Genomic DNA, 18637 nt, shown 5'->3' on the forward strand with positions numbered 1-18637 from the left:
GAATGAACACTCATGCTAACTGAACCCATTTTACCCTGCTACCTATAACACACCACCTTTCTCACACTGTAAAGACCTAAGCACTCCAACGCACCCAACCTCCCACCTCACCCCTCAGGTGCCTTCTGCTATTCTGGTGTTGTCCTACCATATTGGTTTTAGAAGAAAGGTACCCATGTGGGTACCCAGGTGATGGGCCCTCAAAGGCCTTCTTATATTCTTTTCTCCTTGTTAGAGTTCCCATGATGGTAAAACCTTCTCTACCTTGAAACAGCTCCTTAAATAGCAAGAGGGTCTTGTGTGAGCCTTCAGTACCTGTTTCCTTTCTCCTAAGAGCCCTTTTAAAATCTCTTTTGGAACCTAAAGTATGGGCAGATGTGATCCTCAACTTTCCCCAACAGCCTGTAACGAATAATGTCTCTTTGGTGCTTTCTTCTTCTGATGTGTGAATGTCAGATCTTGAAAAGGATATAAATACCACAATATTGGGGAGCAGCTAAATCTTTCTGGGCGCTGCTTCCATCTAAGAAGGTTTTGTATAGCAGAATACAATGGTAAGAACACTGAATGGAACTCCCAAAGAGAAACCTCAAAAAAATTGCTCCTTCAGCTTTATTTTAAAGAACAGCCCCAGCTTTTGTAAGATATAATTACGGGTATGAATATGGCTATGGTTAAGGATTTGCAGCTGGCCGTAATGTAGATGGGAATGGGAATGATGGGATGCCAGTTGCTATGTTAACAGGAGACACTGGATTGCAAGGGGGTAACATGTGCAAGGCCATGGGCTTCATCAACTTTACAACTTTGACCTGTGCTTCTGACACCACGTGGCCTGCTCTTATAATCCCACTGGGCCTCATGATGTCCATATGGTTTCCTACGGTTCTACAAGTTCCACTGCTCTGTGTCTTTTCTACGTTATCCGAGGAGTAAGGGTAGTCATAGCTCCAGAGGCTGGCTCCTAATCCTACTAACATTTGATGTTGATCTTGGACCTAGTCCGTAAGATTTTCTGCATGGTCTCCTTCCTGTAAGAATAATGATGTGAAACATTTTATCTGCTGGACTTCAGCTCCTCACTTCAGAAGGCAGTGATCTGGGGATCGTTTGTGGAGTCGTGGTATCTAGCAGTATCCTCAAGTGGTATTTCATTCGCACAAACCTATCACCCACAGTCAATGATGCTCCTCATACTAGGTGCTGGGAAAGAGTGGTGAGCCGAAGCAGACACAGGCCTGCTCTCACGGTGCTTACAGCCCAGTGGGGGAAGCAGACACTAACCAACCCAACACACAAACACGACTGACACAGTTGAAGTTCAGGACACCATGAGCACCTACAGTAAGGGAAGGCTGGGGGAAGCTTCCCTGGTGGTGAAAATGAGTTTGAGGCCTAAGGAAGAGACAGAGTTGACTGCTGGAAGGAAACATGAGGGCAAAGATGAACATCTAGACTGAGGGAGCAGGCTAAGAGACATCCCACTGGTGGGCAGCAGAGGATAAAGGACTAGAAGAAAAAGGGGAAGAGACAGAGACTAGACTATAAGACCACCACAGCAGATCGACCATCCTAGGGGCAATGAGAACCAGTCATGAATTTTTCAAAGAAGAGCTCATCAGAGTACAACTCTAATGCTGACCTGCAAGACCCCTGACAGCAGATACAAAGCCTGGATTTCAGTAGCCACAGGACATCTGAGAAAATCAGCAGACCTTTCAGAAGCACTTACAGCCTGCTGCGGCGTCTAGATGGGATGGCATTTCCAAGGTGCACATACATTCAGAGCAAATGGCCAAGTATCCTGGGCTGTTGAGTGGAAAGTCTCAACAATGAACATGCCTGTAAGATCTGCATGAAGGGAGGAGATTCAATAGACACTACAGGCCACTTCTGGCCTGGAACTGCTGGGAAGGATCCCGTTTAGTCTTTAGCTCTCTGATCTGTCTGGCTGAGATCAAGGAGGAGGGACCTGAAGTCCCAGCCACGGAGCCAGAAGTACGTATGGGAGATCAAAGGGATAGCCAGGTGTCTTGCGCCCTGCCCAGCTCCCTCCCCGCCAGCCGATGAACACATCCCCTGCGTGCTCTGACTGCTGGATGTTAATAGTTCATGGTTGCTCCCAGGTCCAGATAATCGCTCTCACTCACACAGAAGCCACGTGGCCTGAGAGGTAACCCCACCCTCCCACCTCTAACCCCAGCAACCTGCAGCGCAGACTGACTGTCTTTGTCACCTCAGGGTGCTGTAACAAAATACCATGAACTAGGAGGCTTAAACAACAGACTTCTGTCTCTCACAGTTCTGGAGGCTGAAAGGCTAAGACCAAGGTGCAGGTCCTGTCAGGGTAGCTAGGTATGCTCTATTGGTTAGAGCGTGCCCTAGCATTCCAGGGTTGCAGGTTCAATCCCCAGTCAGGGCACATACAACAATCAACCAATGAGTGCATACATAAGTGGAACAAATGGATGTCTGTCTGTCTCTCTCTCCGCATCCCCCTTCCTCTCTTTTCTCTCTGCCTAAAATCAGTAAATAAAAAATAAGATCAAGGTGCGGGCTAACTTGGTTCCTGGTAAGAACCTGCTTTCTGGCTCTTGCTATGCCCTCACATGTCAGAGAGAGAATCTCTTTCTCTTCCTTTTCTTATAAAGCTACTTATTCATCTCATCATGAGAGCCCCCATCTAACCCTAATTACCTCCCAAAGGCCCCATCTCCAAATACCATTTCACAGGGGGTGGAGCTTCAACATGTGACTTGGGGAGACAGAATTCAGTCCACAGCACTGACTGATCCTCATGGAACGGCCCTCTGGCCTTCAGGAGGGGCAGACTCTGTGCTGGATGCTGGGCCCAGACCTCCATGGCACCAGGCTAAGGCCAGTCTTCAGCAGAAATCATACTCTCACTTTGCCTCTCCCTGCTCTGTCCTCCCTCTTCTTCCCCCCAGGAGCAGGCCCAATAAATCACTTGGGACAAAAATGTCCATCTTGGCTCTATTTTTAGAGAACAACAGTCAAATCATGAGGTTCTTCCATCATCAATCAATCAACAAGCCTGTGCCAAGTACTGACTGTGCTCAGCCTGGTGAAGGAGCAATAGCAGGGCACAGTGACCTGCAGTCAGGAAGCCCAGGTGCTGCATGTGACACCAGGTAAGTTGTTCAGCCTCACCGAGTCTTAGTTTCCCCTTCCATGAGATGGCAACACATGACCTCTATTGGATGTTCCAACGTCAAAGTACTTAGAGAACTACAAAGTGTGATTACAATGCTTACAGCTATCAATTAATGCTATCAAAAATTCTGAGCATGAAGATATTATGCCCCTCACTTCAAGTCCTAACCCCAGCACTTATAAATATGGCCTTATTTTGGAACAGGGTCTTTGCAGGTGTAATCAAGTTAAGATAGGGTCATACTAGGTAAGGGTGGGTCCCTAATCCAATGACTGGTGCCCTTATAAGAAGAAATTTGGACACAGAGACATGCACGAAAGACTATCACATGATGATGCAGGGAGAGACTGGAGAACACCAGAGACTGGTGGTAACCACCAGGCTAAGAGAGGGGCATGAACCAGACTCTTCCTCAGAGCCCTCCAAAAGGAACCAGCCTTGCCAACACTTTGATTTCAGACTTCTAGCCTCCAGAACACTTAGAGAATAGATACCTGTTCTTTTAAACCATCTGGTTTGTATTTTGTTAGCACAGCATCAGGAAATGAATATTCATAGGCATATACTAGGACTGCTTGAGGACCAGCAGCCAGAGCATATATGTGATGAAGGGGAAGACTTTGACCTTGAAACTGAAGGAACATTGTATTGCACCAGATGGAACTAAGACTCCCCAAGGAATATCCATAAGAGGTAACTTAGCTAGACCACAAAGGGGGTAAATAAGGGATGGCGTGTGTGTCCGTTTAGGGACCTAAACTAAACAGTAACCTAGTGTATTATACTTAAGGGCCAAACAGACCTGCATGACCAAGTGTGTGACTCTCTGAGCCTGCTTCCTGAAGGGTAGAAGAATACTACTCCTTAGCTCAGCAGAGTTACTGAAAAACACTGAAAGAGACTGCTTGTAAGTGCTTTGTACACGTTAAGAACTCAAAGGTTGGCTGTTGTATTATTGTTATTATTATTGGAGTAAGCTCCTGGAAGCATAACTAACCTGAGCCTCAGTAGCTTCATAAAATGAGCATAACAGATATTTCACAAGATTGTTGTGGGTAATGGAAAAGATAACATGTATGCTTTTTAAAGTTGACACATAACATTGTGTACATGTGTAAGGTGTACAATGTATGAATTTGATACATTTATAGATTGCAATATGATTGCTGCCATCCATCATGTCCCATAATTATCATTTCTTTTCTGCAGTGGGAACAATGGATGAACCTTGAGGATGTCATGATAAGCATGGTTTGGAGCACTGTTCATTCAGTGAGTTCCATCAATGCAGACTACCGCAACAAACGATGGCCTGCAGAAAGGTTCCAGTAACACATTTGAGCCTGTGTAGTTCCTAGAATATGACAGTAGATGGCAGAAGGGTCTCATGTTTGCCCCTTCAGCACCTGAATGCCTAGTCAATGGGGAAAACCAGCTACTTTTGAACAAGTGACTGAAGGATTCTCTCCCAGAACTTCCAAGTATCCCGGTGGGAGGACGTCAGCCACGTGCCTTCCTTTTAGAGGAAAAAGCAATTCAACGAATGCTCACTGGGTGTCACAAACCTCAATTTAAAACAGGGATTATATTTTTACGGGGATATTTTTTTAACTTCCATGCATTTCAGGTAAGGCCCCTCCCAGCACAGGGCTGAGCAAATCAGAGCTGCAGAACCACTTTTGGGCCCAGAAACAGACCAGTTTTTGCAAATCAATCCCTTCCATGATCAATTTTCTAAGTTACCAAAAGTCATAAAACCTTAATTATGTTAATTAGCTATAATATCTCATTCTCAGCCAGTTCAATGTTAAGTTCGGCCTCAGCTTTACAGCAGCATATTTAGCAGTGCACTGCAGCTGGCTTTCCACTTTGCCCGAGCTCCTAGGTCAGAGGCAGGAGCTTCTGGAACGGCCCAGCATGGTGAATGGCAGACACCACGCTGCCCTCCACTCCCCAGTCTCACTGCACCTCTCCAGCAGGCCATAGCATCCCTTCTTCTTATTACAAAACATTTCACAAGTACCAAAAGTATAGAGAATACTATACCAGGGACCAGTGTAGGCACCATCAGGTGCAAGAAAGAAATACTTCAAATACACGGAAAGTTCCCAGGGGTGCACACTGCACTGTCCTCCTCCCCAGGGGGGCAACACTCTCCCAAATTAGGCGTTTCTCATCAAGATTCTATTCTTCCCACTGGAACCATTTGGGAAAGAACCCAGCATCCCTTCTCTGCTATCTTAATAAAGGAACTAGAACTGCATGCTCCTAAGATACTGAAAGGAATAGGAAAGGAAGGGGAGGAGTGGGCGGGGGGGAGTTCTCAGCTCAGCCACCTTGAGGTGCCCAGAGCCTTTCTAGGGCTGCCTGCAGCAGGGAAGGGCTGTAATGCAGGAGCCGGAGGCAGCATCACACAGTCTCATCCCTCCGCCAGCCTCCCCTCGCCTGACACGGGGCCACTTACCAACCACGATGAGGACGTCCCTCTCGATGTGTGCCTGGATGTAGATGCGGCCTCGGCGTTCCGTGTGGTCTGTGCCGCACAGGCTGGGGACGTTCATCACACAGCGCTTGTGGACGTTCATCATGCAGGCTGGAGGGCAGAGAGGGCAAGGCTCAGTTGGCAGGGCTGATGCCACCGGTCTCTGCCCCCACTCAGGCAGGTTGGGACCCTCTCTTCCCCTCCTTCCCCTCCAGGCACCTGAGACCCCCAAATTTGGCCAAAACAAGCCTGCCTACCCAGGTTACATCTGAAAGCCTTCTCCAACTATCCCCCTGCCCCCAGGCCCTGAAGGGCAGAGGAAGTGGGACGTGTCCATCCTATCAAAGGTGAAGGGTGCACCCCACACATCCCCATGGGCTCTAAAGCCAGAATCACCAACTTCAATGCCAGGTCGCAGGTGACACAAGTGAGGGAAGATGTGCGTGTGGCAGGACTTGGCTGACCTGACAACCCAGCTACCCAACTCAGGCTCCGCTGTGGGAGGTGTGTGGCCTAGGCAGCCAGGGCTTCCTACTTGTGAAGATAAATGGGAACCCTGATTTGCATGTGACATATCCTGATTTTCAAATATTGATACCTAATAGGTTGAGTTCCCTAGAAAGAGTCTGAGAAGGGGAGCTCTGAGCAAGTTTATGGCGCGTGCCCCAGGAGGGAGGAGCTGAGGATGCACCGAGGCTGACCCTAAGGGGGTCCTGGGCTCAGATGACCCTCCAGAGTTGTCCCCAGTTGGGACAAGAGAGCTGGGCCTTTGTATGCCCACATCAGCCAGCTTTGGCCACGAACCACCCCCTGGGAGGGGCACCATCTTGGAAGAGACCCCAGGGCCATTCCCATGAGGGGTGCAGGCGTGAACCCACCGCAGCGGGGTGCAAGATGGGGGAGAAAGAGCCCGGAAGAGGATCTGAGTGGAGCCCCCATAGTATTCATATAACCAGTTACAAGGGAATATGTAGATGCAGGCAAGAGGAATGAAACATGTCTTTACACGGAATCTAACCAGTTGCTGTCACATGTGTTATATGATTCAGGGACCCTGTCTCTGCCTCCTCCTGGTCTCTCTCCGCCTCTGTGCCCCTGCATGAGCCTGTGTCACTCCCAGTAATTTTGTCCGTTACTCTGCCTGTCCCTCCTCTTGCTTAAGTCTCTCTCTCGCTGAGCCCTCTGTAGCTTTCGCCCCATTTCTCCCTGCACCTCAGCGCGTGTGTGCTGTCCATCCCCTGCACCTGCCTGTGCATGCTGGAGCGCGTGTCTCTCTGTCTCTGTCTTCCAGCCCACCCATGCTCGCACTCTTCCCTGTCACTCTGCCCCTGTGAACATCTTCTGTCATTGGCATCTCAGGGCCCCGTGACAGTTCAGCCTGCTGCAGGCCAACAGGACTTTGGGAGCCATCGGCACACTGAGTCCCCTGTCCCTTTGCAGCCAATGCTCTCAAAGTCCGCTCACCCCCCCGCACCAGCCGTTCAGTCCTTTGCTTAATAAAGAGCAGCCCTGCCCTCACCCGCCTTTTCCCACCTCAGCCTGGCAGAGAATCAGTCTCTATCCTCTTCTAGCATGAACCTATGCATGTCGAGGGGGGGCAGGTCTTCTCCATGCAGAGAGGTCATGGAACCTACACATCATGATGAAAAGGCTTCTCCAGCTGTCACACTACCCCCCCCAGAATGCAAGAGCCCTGCAATGGCCCTGATCTGTCCACCCCTCCCTGTGTCCACATCCGGGAACTGTCCCCTCCCACACTGACTATGAACCTTGCCCTGTGGCCTGCTTCAATCAATGGGACTTTCTCCCTTAAAGGCTTTGAGACCTTGCAAACTCTGTGTGAGCAAGCCCAGGCTAGCCTACTCAGGAGGAAAGACATGTGGCCCCAACATCCCCATCACCCAAATGACGGCCAGCCTTCTGGACAGATGGGCAAAGCCATCCAGGCCAAGACAGCCCCCCAGCCAACTTGTTAACCCTCCACACTTGCATGAGTAAGCCGGGCCCAGACCCAAAGGACTGCCTTGCAGAATCATGGGCTAAATAAATAGTTCCTGTTTTCAGCCACTGTATTTTGGGGTGAGAGGATCGTTACTCAGCAACATACAATCGGCACACCAGCCTACTCAGGTCTTGAGAGAACATTCTTCAGACTTGGACCCCAAACCAGGAGGAAGCAGCCCAGCTGTCAAAGAGCAAATGTACTTACTGTCACATTTCATCCCCTGGTGGATGAGTCCATACAGCAGGGACCCACAGTGGTCACAGAATGTGGGGCTGGAGTAGGTATGGATCTTAAACTTGTGTTTGCTCCGGGGGTCCTAAGGCCAAGAGAAGCAGACAGAAGAGGCCAGGGTCAGTGTGGCATGCCAGCATTCACCCTGTACTGGGTGTCACCGGAGAATGCACCCAGAACTGAACTTGGCCCCCAGCGCTCATCACACCTGTCAGGGCCATCACTGGAGCCCTGTGCCCAGACACGGTGCCTGATAAACCCTGGTTGAATGGATGAATAAGAAGCGGGTGGCTCCCATTCCAGCCCCAGCACTCACTGTTCCTACAAGGCCTCCATCTGAGAACCCAGCCAACTGGCTCCTGCCTGCAGCAAGGACTCCAGCAACAGCAAATCAAAGCAACAGACAGGCGCAGCAGTTAAACAAGTCCACTTGCTCTATTTCCTCCCCCTTTTATGCTCTGAGGAAGCTTCTGGAGTGATCTAAAACCCAAGTCTGGGCATGGGGCCATTTGCTAGTACCTCATCTCCTAGAGAACAGAGTTCAAAGTCCAATAAATAGTCCATAGGTTGCGGCAGAGACTGGTAGATTTTCACCAATATCCAGTCTTCCCTTTAATAATAGAATCCTTGAGTTTTAGTAGAGAGCACAGTTGCCCAGTTAGAGACCACACTTCCCAGCCTCCCTTGCAGCTGGTGTGCCCCAGTGACTGAGTTCTGGCCAATGGGATATGTGTGCTGTGGGATCAATTTCTCTAAAAGAATGTATAAACATCCCCCACCCCCTTTTTCCCTTCACACTAGCTGGAAGATGATGAGAACTGGAAGTGACCACTTTGGACCCAAAGTTGGAGTCAGGTGTGGAAAGAATAAAACCATCCTAACTAGCCTTGGATTTCATCCTTTTGGACAGACATTTGAGAGAAAAACCTACCTTCTGTCTTATTTAAGTCACTGTATTTAAGGGCTATTTATTATAGCATCTTACACATTCCCTAACTGACAATCATTGCAGGCATCATGAGGGAATTTTGCTCACCATCATATCCCAGGGCATATATTGTATTTGGCATATAGGAAGAGCTCAGTAAATATTTAATGAGTAAATGTTAACATTTCTTGAGCATTGACTCACGCCAGGAGCTATTCCAGGGATTAATCGGTCATTAACTTATTTAATCCTCAAATAGCCCCATGAAGTACATTCCACTTACTGTCCCCACTTTATGGATGAGGAAACCGAGAGACCAGAGGTGCAGGGACTTGCCCAGCGCTCCCCGCCTCGGCAAGCACAGCACTGCCCACAGTGGCCGGCCGGAAGAAGAGGTCAGTGAGTTGTGATGGATGTGTGTGTGTTGGCGGAGAGGGGGCGGGGGGCGCGCTGCAATCACACTGCTAACCACTGACCATCCCTGAAAGTACATGTGTTTAAGAAAATGACTTGGAGAGAGCTGTGCGTGACCACTTAGAGCCAGCCAGGAGAGAGGAAGGCCAGCAAGTAGCAGGGAAAGTTCTTTTCTTTAATGGTTTACATAGTGGCTGCTGCAGGCTCCTCCAGCCTTACTCCCTGCCTCAGCTTTCAGGAGGCCCCACACCTGTAAGTGTCAATCTCGTTGACCCACTGCCCCAACCCCTCAGACCACCCAGACCAAGCAGGTCGTCCCGTGATCAGTTCTGCCCCTCACCTCTTACCACCCAAGGCAGCCGGGAATAAAGCCACACTGGGGTCCTCGTGACTCCATGATCCTCAGGGGAATCCTTCAGGGTGCCTTTCTGTGCCTCTCCCTGGCCAGTGCCATCTTGGGGATGGGCCTGCTGGCACTTTGAGATGTCCACTCCCCCTGGACATACGTGACTGGCAGAGAGGTGGATATTTGGTTCAAATGTCTCACATATTTAGTGGCTGGGATGCAGGTGCCGGAGACATGCAGCCCCAGGACTGACGTTGCTATTTTTTACAGTGGGCTCCAAGGAACAGAGAAGAACAAAGACAAAGCTCACATGACCTCAGGGACGGAGCTCCTAGTTCCAGTCCCTCAGGAACCTGGTGCCCTGCCCTCCAGTTCCATCTGACTCCCATGTCCTCTAAAAATTCTTCTCCTTTGTGCTTAAGCCAATCCAGGTAGGCATGTGCTACCGGCAGTGACGGTGGAGAGGTTGATCCCGACAACCACTTTGGTTCAGGCACTGCCCACTGACCCGTCAGAATGGACCACAGGGCCTAGCTGTGTTGGGAGCTAACTCTTACATTGCCAGGTCATAGTGAGATGGGGTGGGGAGAAGCTACTAGCTCCATGGCAAGGGGAGGAGGATAGATGGGAGGTATGAGGAGGAGACTCAGCAGGTCCAGTGGCTATTTACCAACTGGGTTAACAGTATTTCAATACTTTCATAACTGGTACAGTAGTGCCAGTGGGTACCACTTACACGTCAGCTCTGTCTTTAACCAAAATGCATTCCCTTCCCAGACTATGAGGCTGAAGATACTGAGCCGCTCTGGAATGAGCTTGGGGATTCACATACAAGGGGGACCCCCCAAAAGTGGAATTATCTTCTGGAGGGCGGGCCCCTTGTGGTACAGGCTTCTCCCACCCAGGTGAGTGTCCTAGGAACCCATGTGTATCAGTGTGCCAGCTGGTGGAGCTGTGAGAGGCTACATTCAGCTTCAGTGAGGTTTTTTGACAACTTTCTCAGTGCATTTGCCCATTTCATCACGGGTGATTTACAAGCACACCTACCCACACCATGCTGAGTATTCAGCAGTCTTTGACCCCAAAACAGTATGACCCCTGGGCCCCACCTTACCTGTTCACCTGACCTCACCCCTAGTTATGTTTTTTGTTTCCCCAGATTAAAAAAGTCCTTGAAGGGAAACATTTTGCCGATGTCGAAGAGGTGAAACAAAAAACAGCAGAAGCACTAAAAGGTATCAAAATTGATGCGTTCAAAAACTTTTGAGCAGTGGAAAAAATGTTTTGATCGGTGTATTGCATCAAATGGAGAGTCCTTTGAAGGTGACTGAAGTATAAACATGTAAGAATAAATGCACAATTTTTTATAAATAAGGTCTGGGGGTTTTTTGGGTCTCCCCTCATAGCCCCTAACTTGGAACTCTCCCTGTGGTCTTATTTTAATTCCATTCAAAGGTGCAGTGCCCACCTCTCTCAATCCCTCCCTTCATCTTGTTTCACAGTCAGACCAGCCCCACCCCAAGCCACACTGGCAGGGCCCTCTGCAGCCTCTCTCCGTCCCTGGCCTGGGTCCTCCTTCATGCTCCGAGGTCACAATCTGGAGTCCCTGCTCACAAACCAAGCTTGTAAATTTGAATTAGTTGATTTGAAAATATTTAAAAATCATGAAATATCAGCTGATATGTAAATTTCTGGTTCCTTTTGAAAAATTGCAAGTGGTGGCAACACTGTACCCACATTGCTACAGGCTGAGCAATGGCTGTCCCCTTCAGATAATGGATACACTATCCAGTTCTCCACAGTTCCCACCATTTCCTGTCGTCTCACACCACACCGGCTTCACTCTTTCCCTTCCCACCCGGTCCCTGCAGGAGTGTGGGTTTGTGACTTCTGCCAGGTGTCCCTTCCTCAGTCCCTATCGCCCACAGGCTGGGATCCAACCACATGTGAGCACATTTCCTCAGGGCCAAGGGCTTTCAGAAATAGGGTTGAAAATACCGTATCCCTGTCACAACATCCCCACGTGCTCCTCAGTCTCTGGTCATCTCTCCCACCCCCAGGAATCAGGTTTCCATAGATTCTGATGTGATTCCTGTCCCTACTGGTTCATGTAGTTCAAGCCCCCCAAGCTTTGTACTAGGCAAGCTTAGATTTCCAAGTCTCCTTCCACTTCTGATCCTGATCCAAGAGACTGATAAATAACCATAAAATGATAATCAATTATTGTAACTTCTACTGTCACCAGGAACTGAGCACTGACTATCTGCAAAGCACTGTGTGGGTTGTTCCATACCATGTCTTTCAAACCACATGAGAGCCAATGAGGGGGTAGTTATTATTATTCAGGATTTCCAGATGACCAACTGAGGCTTAGAAAAGTAACTTGTCCAAGGTCACAAAGCAAGAAAATGGGAGAGACAGGATTGGAATCCAAGTCTGTCAGGCTCCAGAGAGGGGAGCATCTGAGTGGGAACACCTGAGTGTCACCTGGCTGCCTCCCTGCTCCTCAGCCTCCCCAGAGGGTCCCCCACATGACAGGGGTTTATAGATGATGACAACCTTCATCTCACAAATGCAGCACCAGTCAGTGGCAAGCCACTTGAGGTCCCCTACACCCACCCCAAAAACAGAGTCTTCACTGTAAGCACCCAACCCCCAGGACTGAAGGACAGACACATCCCAGCGGAGAATCTTCAGTTCAATGTCAGACTCCAGGCATAGGCAGCTAAAAAGGAAGGAAGCACAGATCAGAAACAAAAAATCTTTAAACCTGTAAGTCAAAACCTCAAATAGCCTTTGTCGGTCTGATTGGGCTGTGTGGCTTTGCTCACAGGTGGGCCGAAATCTGCCTGAGCTGAGGCAAAGCTATAGGAATAAGGAAGCTGAGTCGAAGCAGAAAGTCAAGAAAGCACACCCACAGCATCAGTCGGGGAGGAAGTAAAAGCAGCTTGTGAATTCAGGCTGTGTCCTCCTAGCCGTTTATAGGCCACAAAAAGCCCTTGAAGGCCCATTTCCCAGGAGGTAGACAGGCAAGGTGAAAATGAAGATCTGAGTTGGAAATAATCTCATGATAGAAGGAAGGTTATAAGCACACGCTCTGGAGTTAGCTGTGTGACCTCAGGCAAGTGACTTAACCTCTCTGAGTCTCTGGTTCCTTGTCCATAAAATGGAGATTAAAAACAGTACCCATTTCATAGATTTGTTGTGACATTAACACCCCCAGCACAGTGCTCTGCACACAGGAAGAACAAGCCGTTGATTTTATAAAAGAGAAAAAATAATCATGGTGATACTTCTCAAGCTTCAGTCATGAGCCATGATAATTTTGTGTGTCTATATACTACTGATCAATACAATATAATTTACTTGTCACTGTGCTTTAACTCAACATGCCATTTTTACTTAAATAAACCTACTTTAAAACAAAACTCTGTAACAGTGTGAACTCGGGGGGTCAATGTGCAAATTATGTTCTTCTTCATACTACACCTTTAAATAAAACAGACAACTCTCAAAATGAAAGGGTAAAATGTTCAACCCAACAGTCTCTGTTGAGAAACTATGGAGACAGATATATACATTCCTGGTGGGCAGGCCAACCCTACGGGAGCCACTTGGCACTATCTATCAAAGTTACAAATGGTATTTCTCTTTGGACGTGGTCATCCCACTTCTGGGAATTTATGCTGAGGTCATCCCTCCTTCAAAGGAAATAATATACGTATACAGTTGTTCCTTGAAGTAGTGGTTATAAGAGCAAAAGGTTTCAAACAAGCCAAGTGTGAAAGCAAGGGGGCTGCTTAAAATAGACTTTAGTACAGCTACACAATGGAAGACTATTCAGATATAAAGGAGAAAGCATTCAGAACTGATATGGAACGATCTCAAGGGCACATTTTTAAGTGAAACTGAAAAAGGAAAGAGAAACCCAAGATGCAGAAGAGTGTAGGTCACATGTTAGCATTTTTTTAGGAGAAAGTCAGAAGGGATACAAAGTTACTCCCAGCGGCATGAAGAAACAGTGAAAGAGTACAGTATAAGAGGGCCCAATAAAAGTGTGTTTCTGTGGAGGCAGGAGGGAGCAAAGTGGGCAGGGAGTAGGACATGCTTTTGTATAGATTAGATGTCAAGTAGCATATTTTACTGTGTTCCTGGGGACCACAAAAATCTCCCAGCAGGTCCCACCACGCTGGGAAACACAACAGTATGCCAGGCCCCAAAGTCCAAATAAGAGGCCAAAACTCCCAAGACACAAGGAAGCAGGAAAGCCTTACTTGGGACCATGTGGACTGAGATGTTCTAACATGAAATACATATGTTAGAAGCTGTGATTATACTGTGATTTGATGAAGAGCTCTCATTTTGTTCCTAGAGAGGGAACAGAACTGATACTGCTGTGTAAACGCATGCGCCTGGTGACTGTCTGCTCCAGCATCTTATACACAGTGCCTTCTTCTAGCCCACACCCCTTTGGCAAAGAACTAATTATTTGATTTGAAGGACAAGTGTCTCACAGGTAAACTCTGGCAGAATTTTAAATATGATTTCCTGGGTCAGGATCTGCACTGGAGTCAATGTCAGTATCAGGGGTTAAGTAATAGCCATGTTCAAATTTAACGCCCAGCTCTGGCAGTCTAGCTTTTCAACTCTGGGGCAAGTCACTTAACACTTTCAAATTTTAGTTTCTTCATCCAAAAATGGAGTGATGATAATAACAGCCCCTAATTCCTAAGACGCTGACAGAGTTGAAGAACCCCTGCATGCACACTGCCTAGCAGTCACTGGTGGAATAAGCATTTCATGCCATTGAGAAAGTTTGTTTCTTTCTCAATGATTGGTAACAAATTCCCAATTTGTTCCCCTTCCTTTAGGTCTGTTCCTGCTGCTGTATCTAGAAGGTCCTCCCCAGAATCTTCTTCATTCTCTTATAGTTGTTTCTGTATACTTTTATACAGAAATCATTATTTCCCTTGCAATTCATTTTAGCAGGAGCTCTGAGCAAAGACCTTTAATTTTTTTCTTAGTGCACAGCTGGCTGTAACAACAACAAAAATGTATAGAATGTTCTTCTCCCTGCTGATCTGAAATGCCTCTTTTATCATATACTAATTTCTCATGTATCCTTCGTCCATTTTTAAATTTTCTCTTATGCTTCACTGATCTCTTTATTTCTGCCTCAGTACCATACTCTTTTAAGATATCATAGGTTTATAATATCATCTAGAAACATGCATTTTATACCCACCTACCCCTCTGCAGCCTTACTGTCTGCTTTCAAAACTTCCATAATTATTCTCACCCACATATTCTTCCAGAATATATTGGAAATGTCAACTTTAGCCAAACTTACTTATTGTCCCTTTAAGAAAAGTCCCCACCTACAGCACCAGCGCAGTGGGCAGTAGAGCACCTGACTTCATGCCACCGCGGCTGAATGGTCCAAGATCTGGTCAGTGACATGCAATTTATAAAGGAAGAACTAGGCCAATCAGAATTCAGAACAAGGAACTGTGCTGGGCTGGGTGCTACAGCTGAGCTAAATGGGGGAAGAGGGTGGGGGGGTAACACACAGAATCGGGGGGGCTGACAGCCCAGAAAGCAGAGATAGAGATGAGATAGAGACAGAGACAGAGACAGAAAAGATAGACATAGAGACTGAGAGAACCAGAGACAGAGAGATATCCCACGTGGAGCTTTCCTTTATATCCCTCTAGGAAACTTTTTTTCCTAAACTCTTCTTAGTTGCCATTAATGTAAAGCTCATCTTTACCTTTCCAGGATGTTATTTCAACCAGTGATCTCAATTCATTAGCTAGGTCAGGTATTCTTAACCGGTTACGCCATCCTCCCTGGCATACATGCCAGTCTCTTGCAGAGCTGTATTTCCAGGCCCCTGGGTAGGACTCACAGCAGTGGGGAGCCACAGTTTTATGGGACTGTTGTGCTCCCTAGCTTATACAGAACACTGGTGAAGAGCTAAGAACTGGCAACACGGAGCCAGCTCTCCCAAAGGCAGCCCTTGGCTGGAGCTGAGTCCTGGCCACCCCCTTTGGGTGCGACTTATATTCTGCAAGTCACCACAGTTCCCAACCAGCCTGCTGGACACTGCCTGGCCCATGCAGGCATCTGAGTTTGTAACTCCTAACATAGCCAAGGGAGACCGGAGTCAACAGCAGTTGCATCCATTCACTGTGCCTCTGAAGGCAGTGAAGACCCACCCTCCGGTAGAAGGGGGAGTCCTCATTCTCACAGCAAACAGGAGTTTTCTTCTGGAAGGATGCATATACAAGCCAGCCCATCTCTAAGTGGTGTCAAGGCATCACGCATTGGACCTGCAGATTCACTCCCAACTTGGTGCCTGGGTCACCAAGGTATGGGAAGCCACATCCTTTCCAGCAGGTGAGACCTGGACTGGTCAGGGGGCCCTCAGCCTAATACTGGATTCAGTGCCCTGTGAAGAGGTGGTCAGTTGGGCATTTAAAAGGGGAGGCTCCAGGTCAGGTTGTCTGGATTCAAATGCCAGCTCCACCACTTACTAGCTCTATCCCTTGGCCACATTCCTGACTAAACTCTCCATACTTCAGTTTCCTCTTCTATTAACTAGTGATAACAATATTGACTCCCTGGGATTGTGATGGTGACTGAATTACTCAAAACCTCTACAATAGTTGCCTGCCACAGAGCTGGCACTCAATAAATAGCAGGCACTCAGCTGTTGTTATTAATTACGATTATTGCTGATCAGAGCATTCCTAGGTCTACTGAGTTGTAACTGCTCCCAGTAAACCCCATGTATGTTCCTGCTTCTTGAACTTCAGTCTGGATTTCCTGTACCAATTTCCCCCACTAAAGCGACGAGTCATTCATTGGTATATCCATTTAGTCACCAAATATTTGTCAAGCACCTTGCATGTGTCAGGTGCTGGATGAGTGAAATCAGGTATATGGTCTGCCCTTCCTGGGCTCCCACCCTAGCTGGAAGGAGACAGTAGTAAAAAAAAAAACAAACAAACAAAAAAACCACAAATAAATATATGTTTTCAAGCATTGGAAAGGAGAAGCTTGAGGGGCGTAACAGTTTATAGGGAGGGATTCAGCTGGACAGAGAGATCTGGGAGCCCTCCTTGTGGAAGTGGTTTGAGCTACAATATGAAGGATGAGGGAGTGTAACTGGGGGTGAAGCCACCTGGCTGGGGCTCTGTGCAATACAGCTTCATGGGGTCCTGCTTCAACCTAGGTGGACTGGCCGACACCACCCCCCCTCCACCCACCCACGTCCCCCCTCCAAAGGCCTGGCTCCCACTTCTGCCTCAGCCCCTATTCCCTGTCCCCAGCTCAGACCCCGCAGCCATGAGACCTCAGCCCCCATGGGAAGAAATGTAGTAGGGAGCTCATGCGTCAGACTCGAAAGCTAAACTGTCCAAATTCAATCCTGGCTCTATTGCTTCCCAGTCATGCAGCCTTAAGCAAGTTATTTAAGCCAGATGAGCCTTGGTTTTCTCACCTTTAAAATGGAGATCAGAACTGTCATGTGATAAGACACTACAGAAGAGTAGCTTGCATTGCAAGGCCAGGCTGCGTGGGATTGAATCCGAACTCAATAATTTCCTAGCTGTGTGACTTTGGGCAGGATACCTAACCTCTCTGTGCTTCAGTTTCCTCATCTCTAAAGTAACAATAATAATAGCACTAAATCCTCATAGGATTATGAGAATTTAATGAGTTAATAGTTGTAAAGGTCTCAGCACTGTGCCTGGCACTTAGTAAAACACTATGCAAGTGCTTGCTGAATATAATAAATAAATGTTTCTGCTTTCTCAATATGCAAAGATTAATGAAATCATGATTACATTGTGCTTATTAGCATAGTGACTGGCATGTAGTATGCACCTGATAAATTTTAACTAGAAGAAAAACTACATCTGTGATCTTGGGTAAGTCACTCCCATGCTCTGGTCTCAGTTCCCCCTTCAGAAAACAAGGGGGTTAAGCTGGGCATTCCCCAAGGGGCTTTCAAGTTCTGACAACCTGGGTGGTCCAAGCTGTTCACAGGGCAGCCCTGCCTTTTCCTGTGGAGGCCACAATGTGAATATGTTGCTCAGAGTGTACAGCAGGAGGTTCAAGGAGCAATCACACTGCAACAGGTCACATCCTCGAGTTATAAGTGAATCCTCCCATCACCCACAAAAGAAGCACCCCCACCCCTTCCCCCTGGCTGCCCCTCCTTTCCCCACAGCACATCAGTCAGCTAAGGGACAAGGGTCATGATCTGAGCATTTCTCTCTACCTGCTGAGTGGGGATTCCCCAAATGCAAGACCAGGGCCCAGGGTTACTCAACTTGCACAGATGCTGTCGGCTTGGTTTCTGGATGCAGCACAGTGACCAGCTTCCTGACAGCTCCCTCTGTCTTGGGAAGCCCTCGCACACCCAAATCTCCATTTCAGAAGAGCAGGAAGAACCTTCATGTAGAAGGACAGGAAGGAAGCTGCAGGGCCGCCATCAGCACCTGGGACTCTGGACGCCACCAGCCCATACAGGTTCTGATCCTAACGGTCCTAAACTCTGGGGACACAAGATCCACAGAAACAAGGAGCCCAACTGAGGAAGACGAGTTCTGTGCACATCCACTCAGCACCCTTTGCCAAGAACACCACTGGGACACCACTGTGCTCAACAAAGTTACTGAAGAGTTACCATGTGCTGTGCACCATCCACACTGTAGGTGTGAAGTAGTCAAACAGCAGACACCAATCCCACCCTTAGGGATCTGTAATGCCAATGGTGGATAATAATGCTGGTAATTATTATTATAGTAACAGCTAACTCAGACCAGGCACTAAGAACTTTACATTTAGTTAACTCATTTGAGTTAGGTTTATTATTATTTTCATTTCCCAGGAGAAAACTGGGGTGCAGAGAAGTTAAGTAAGTTGCCCAAAGCCACACAGTGATCTGGATCCAGAATCTGGGCTCTTTGTCACCATGTCACACCACTATGATGTGTGACAGCAAGTAAAGGTATGTGGTGCTCTAGGGGTGCAAAACAGCAGGACTG

General features: G+C 47.8%; 1 protein-coding gene across 3 annotated transcripts in view; it reads right to left on the reverse strand.

Annotated features, from left to right (window-relative positions):
• Window positions 1–18637, reverse strand: part of PRKCB (protein kinase C beta) — a 313522-nt gene that overhangs the window by 136833 nt on the left and 158052 nt on the right. For 2 of the 3 annotated variants that reach the window (XM_054580891.1, XM_054580890.1), the window contains exons 4-5: window positions 7867–7978; window positions 5640–5768 (exon numbers count right to left, since the gene is read on the reverse strand). In XM_054580891.1, coding sequence (XP_054436866.1) covers window positions 5640–5768; window positions 7867–7978 — 241 coding nt within the window. Of the gene's footprint in view, window positions 1–5639; window positions 5769–7190; window positions 7330–7866; window positions 7979–18637 lie in introns of those variants that run through there. The other variant, XM_054580892.1, reaches the window with a different exon arrangement.

Source organism: Pteronotus mesoamericanus, unplaced genomic scaffold (genome assembly GCF_021234165.1).
Source record: "Pteronotus mesoamericanus isolate MK-2021 breed Mesoamerican mustached bat unplaced genomic scaffold, CSHL_Meso_final contig_64, whole genome shotgun sequence".
Classification (NCBI taxonomy): Eukaryota; Metazoa; Chordata; class Mammalia; order Chiroptera; family Mormoopidae; genus Pteronotus; species Pteronotus mesoamericanus.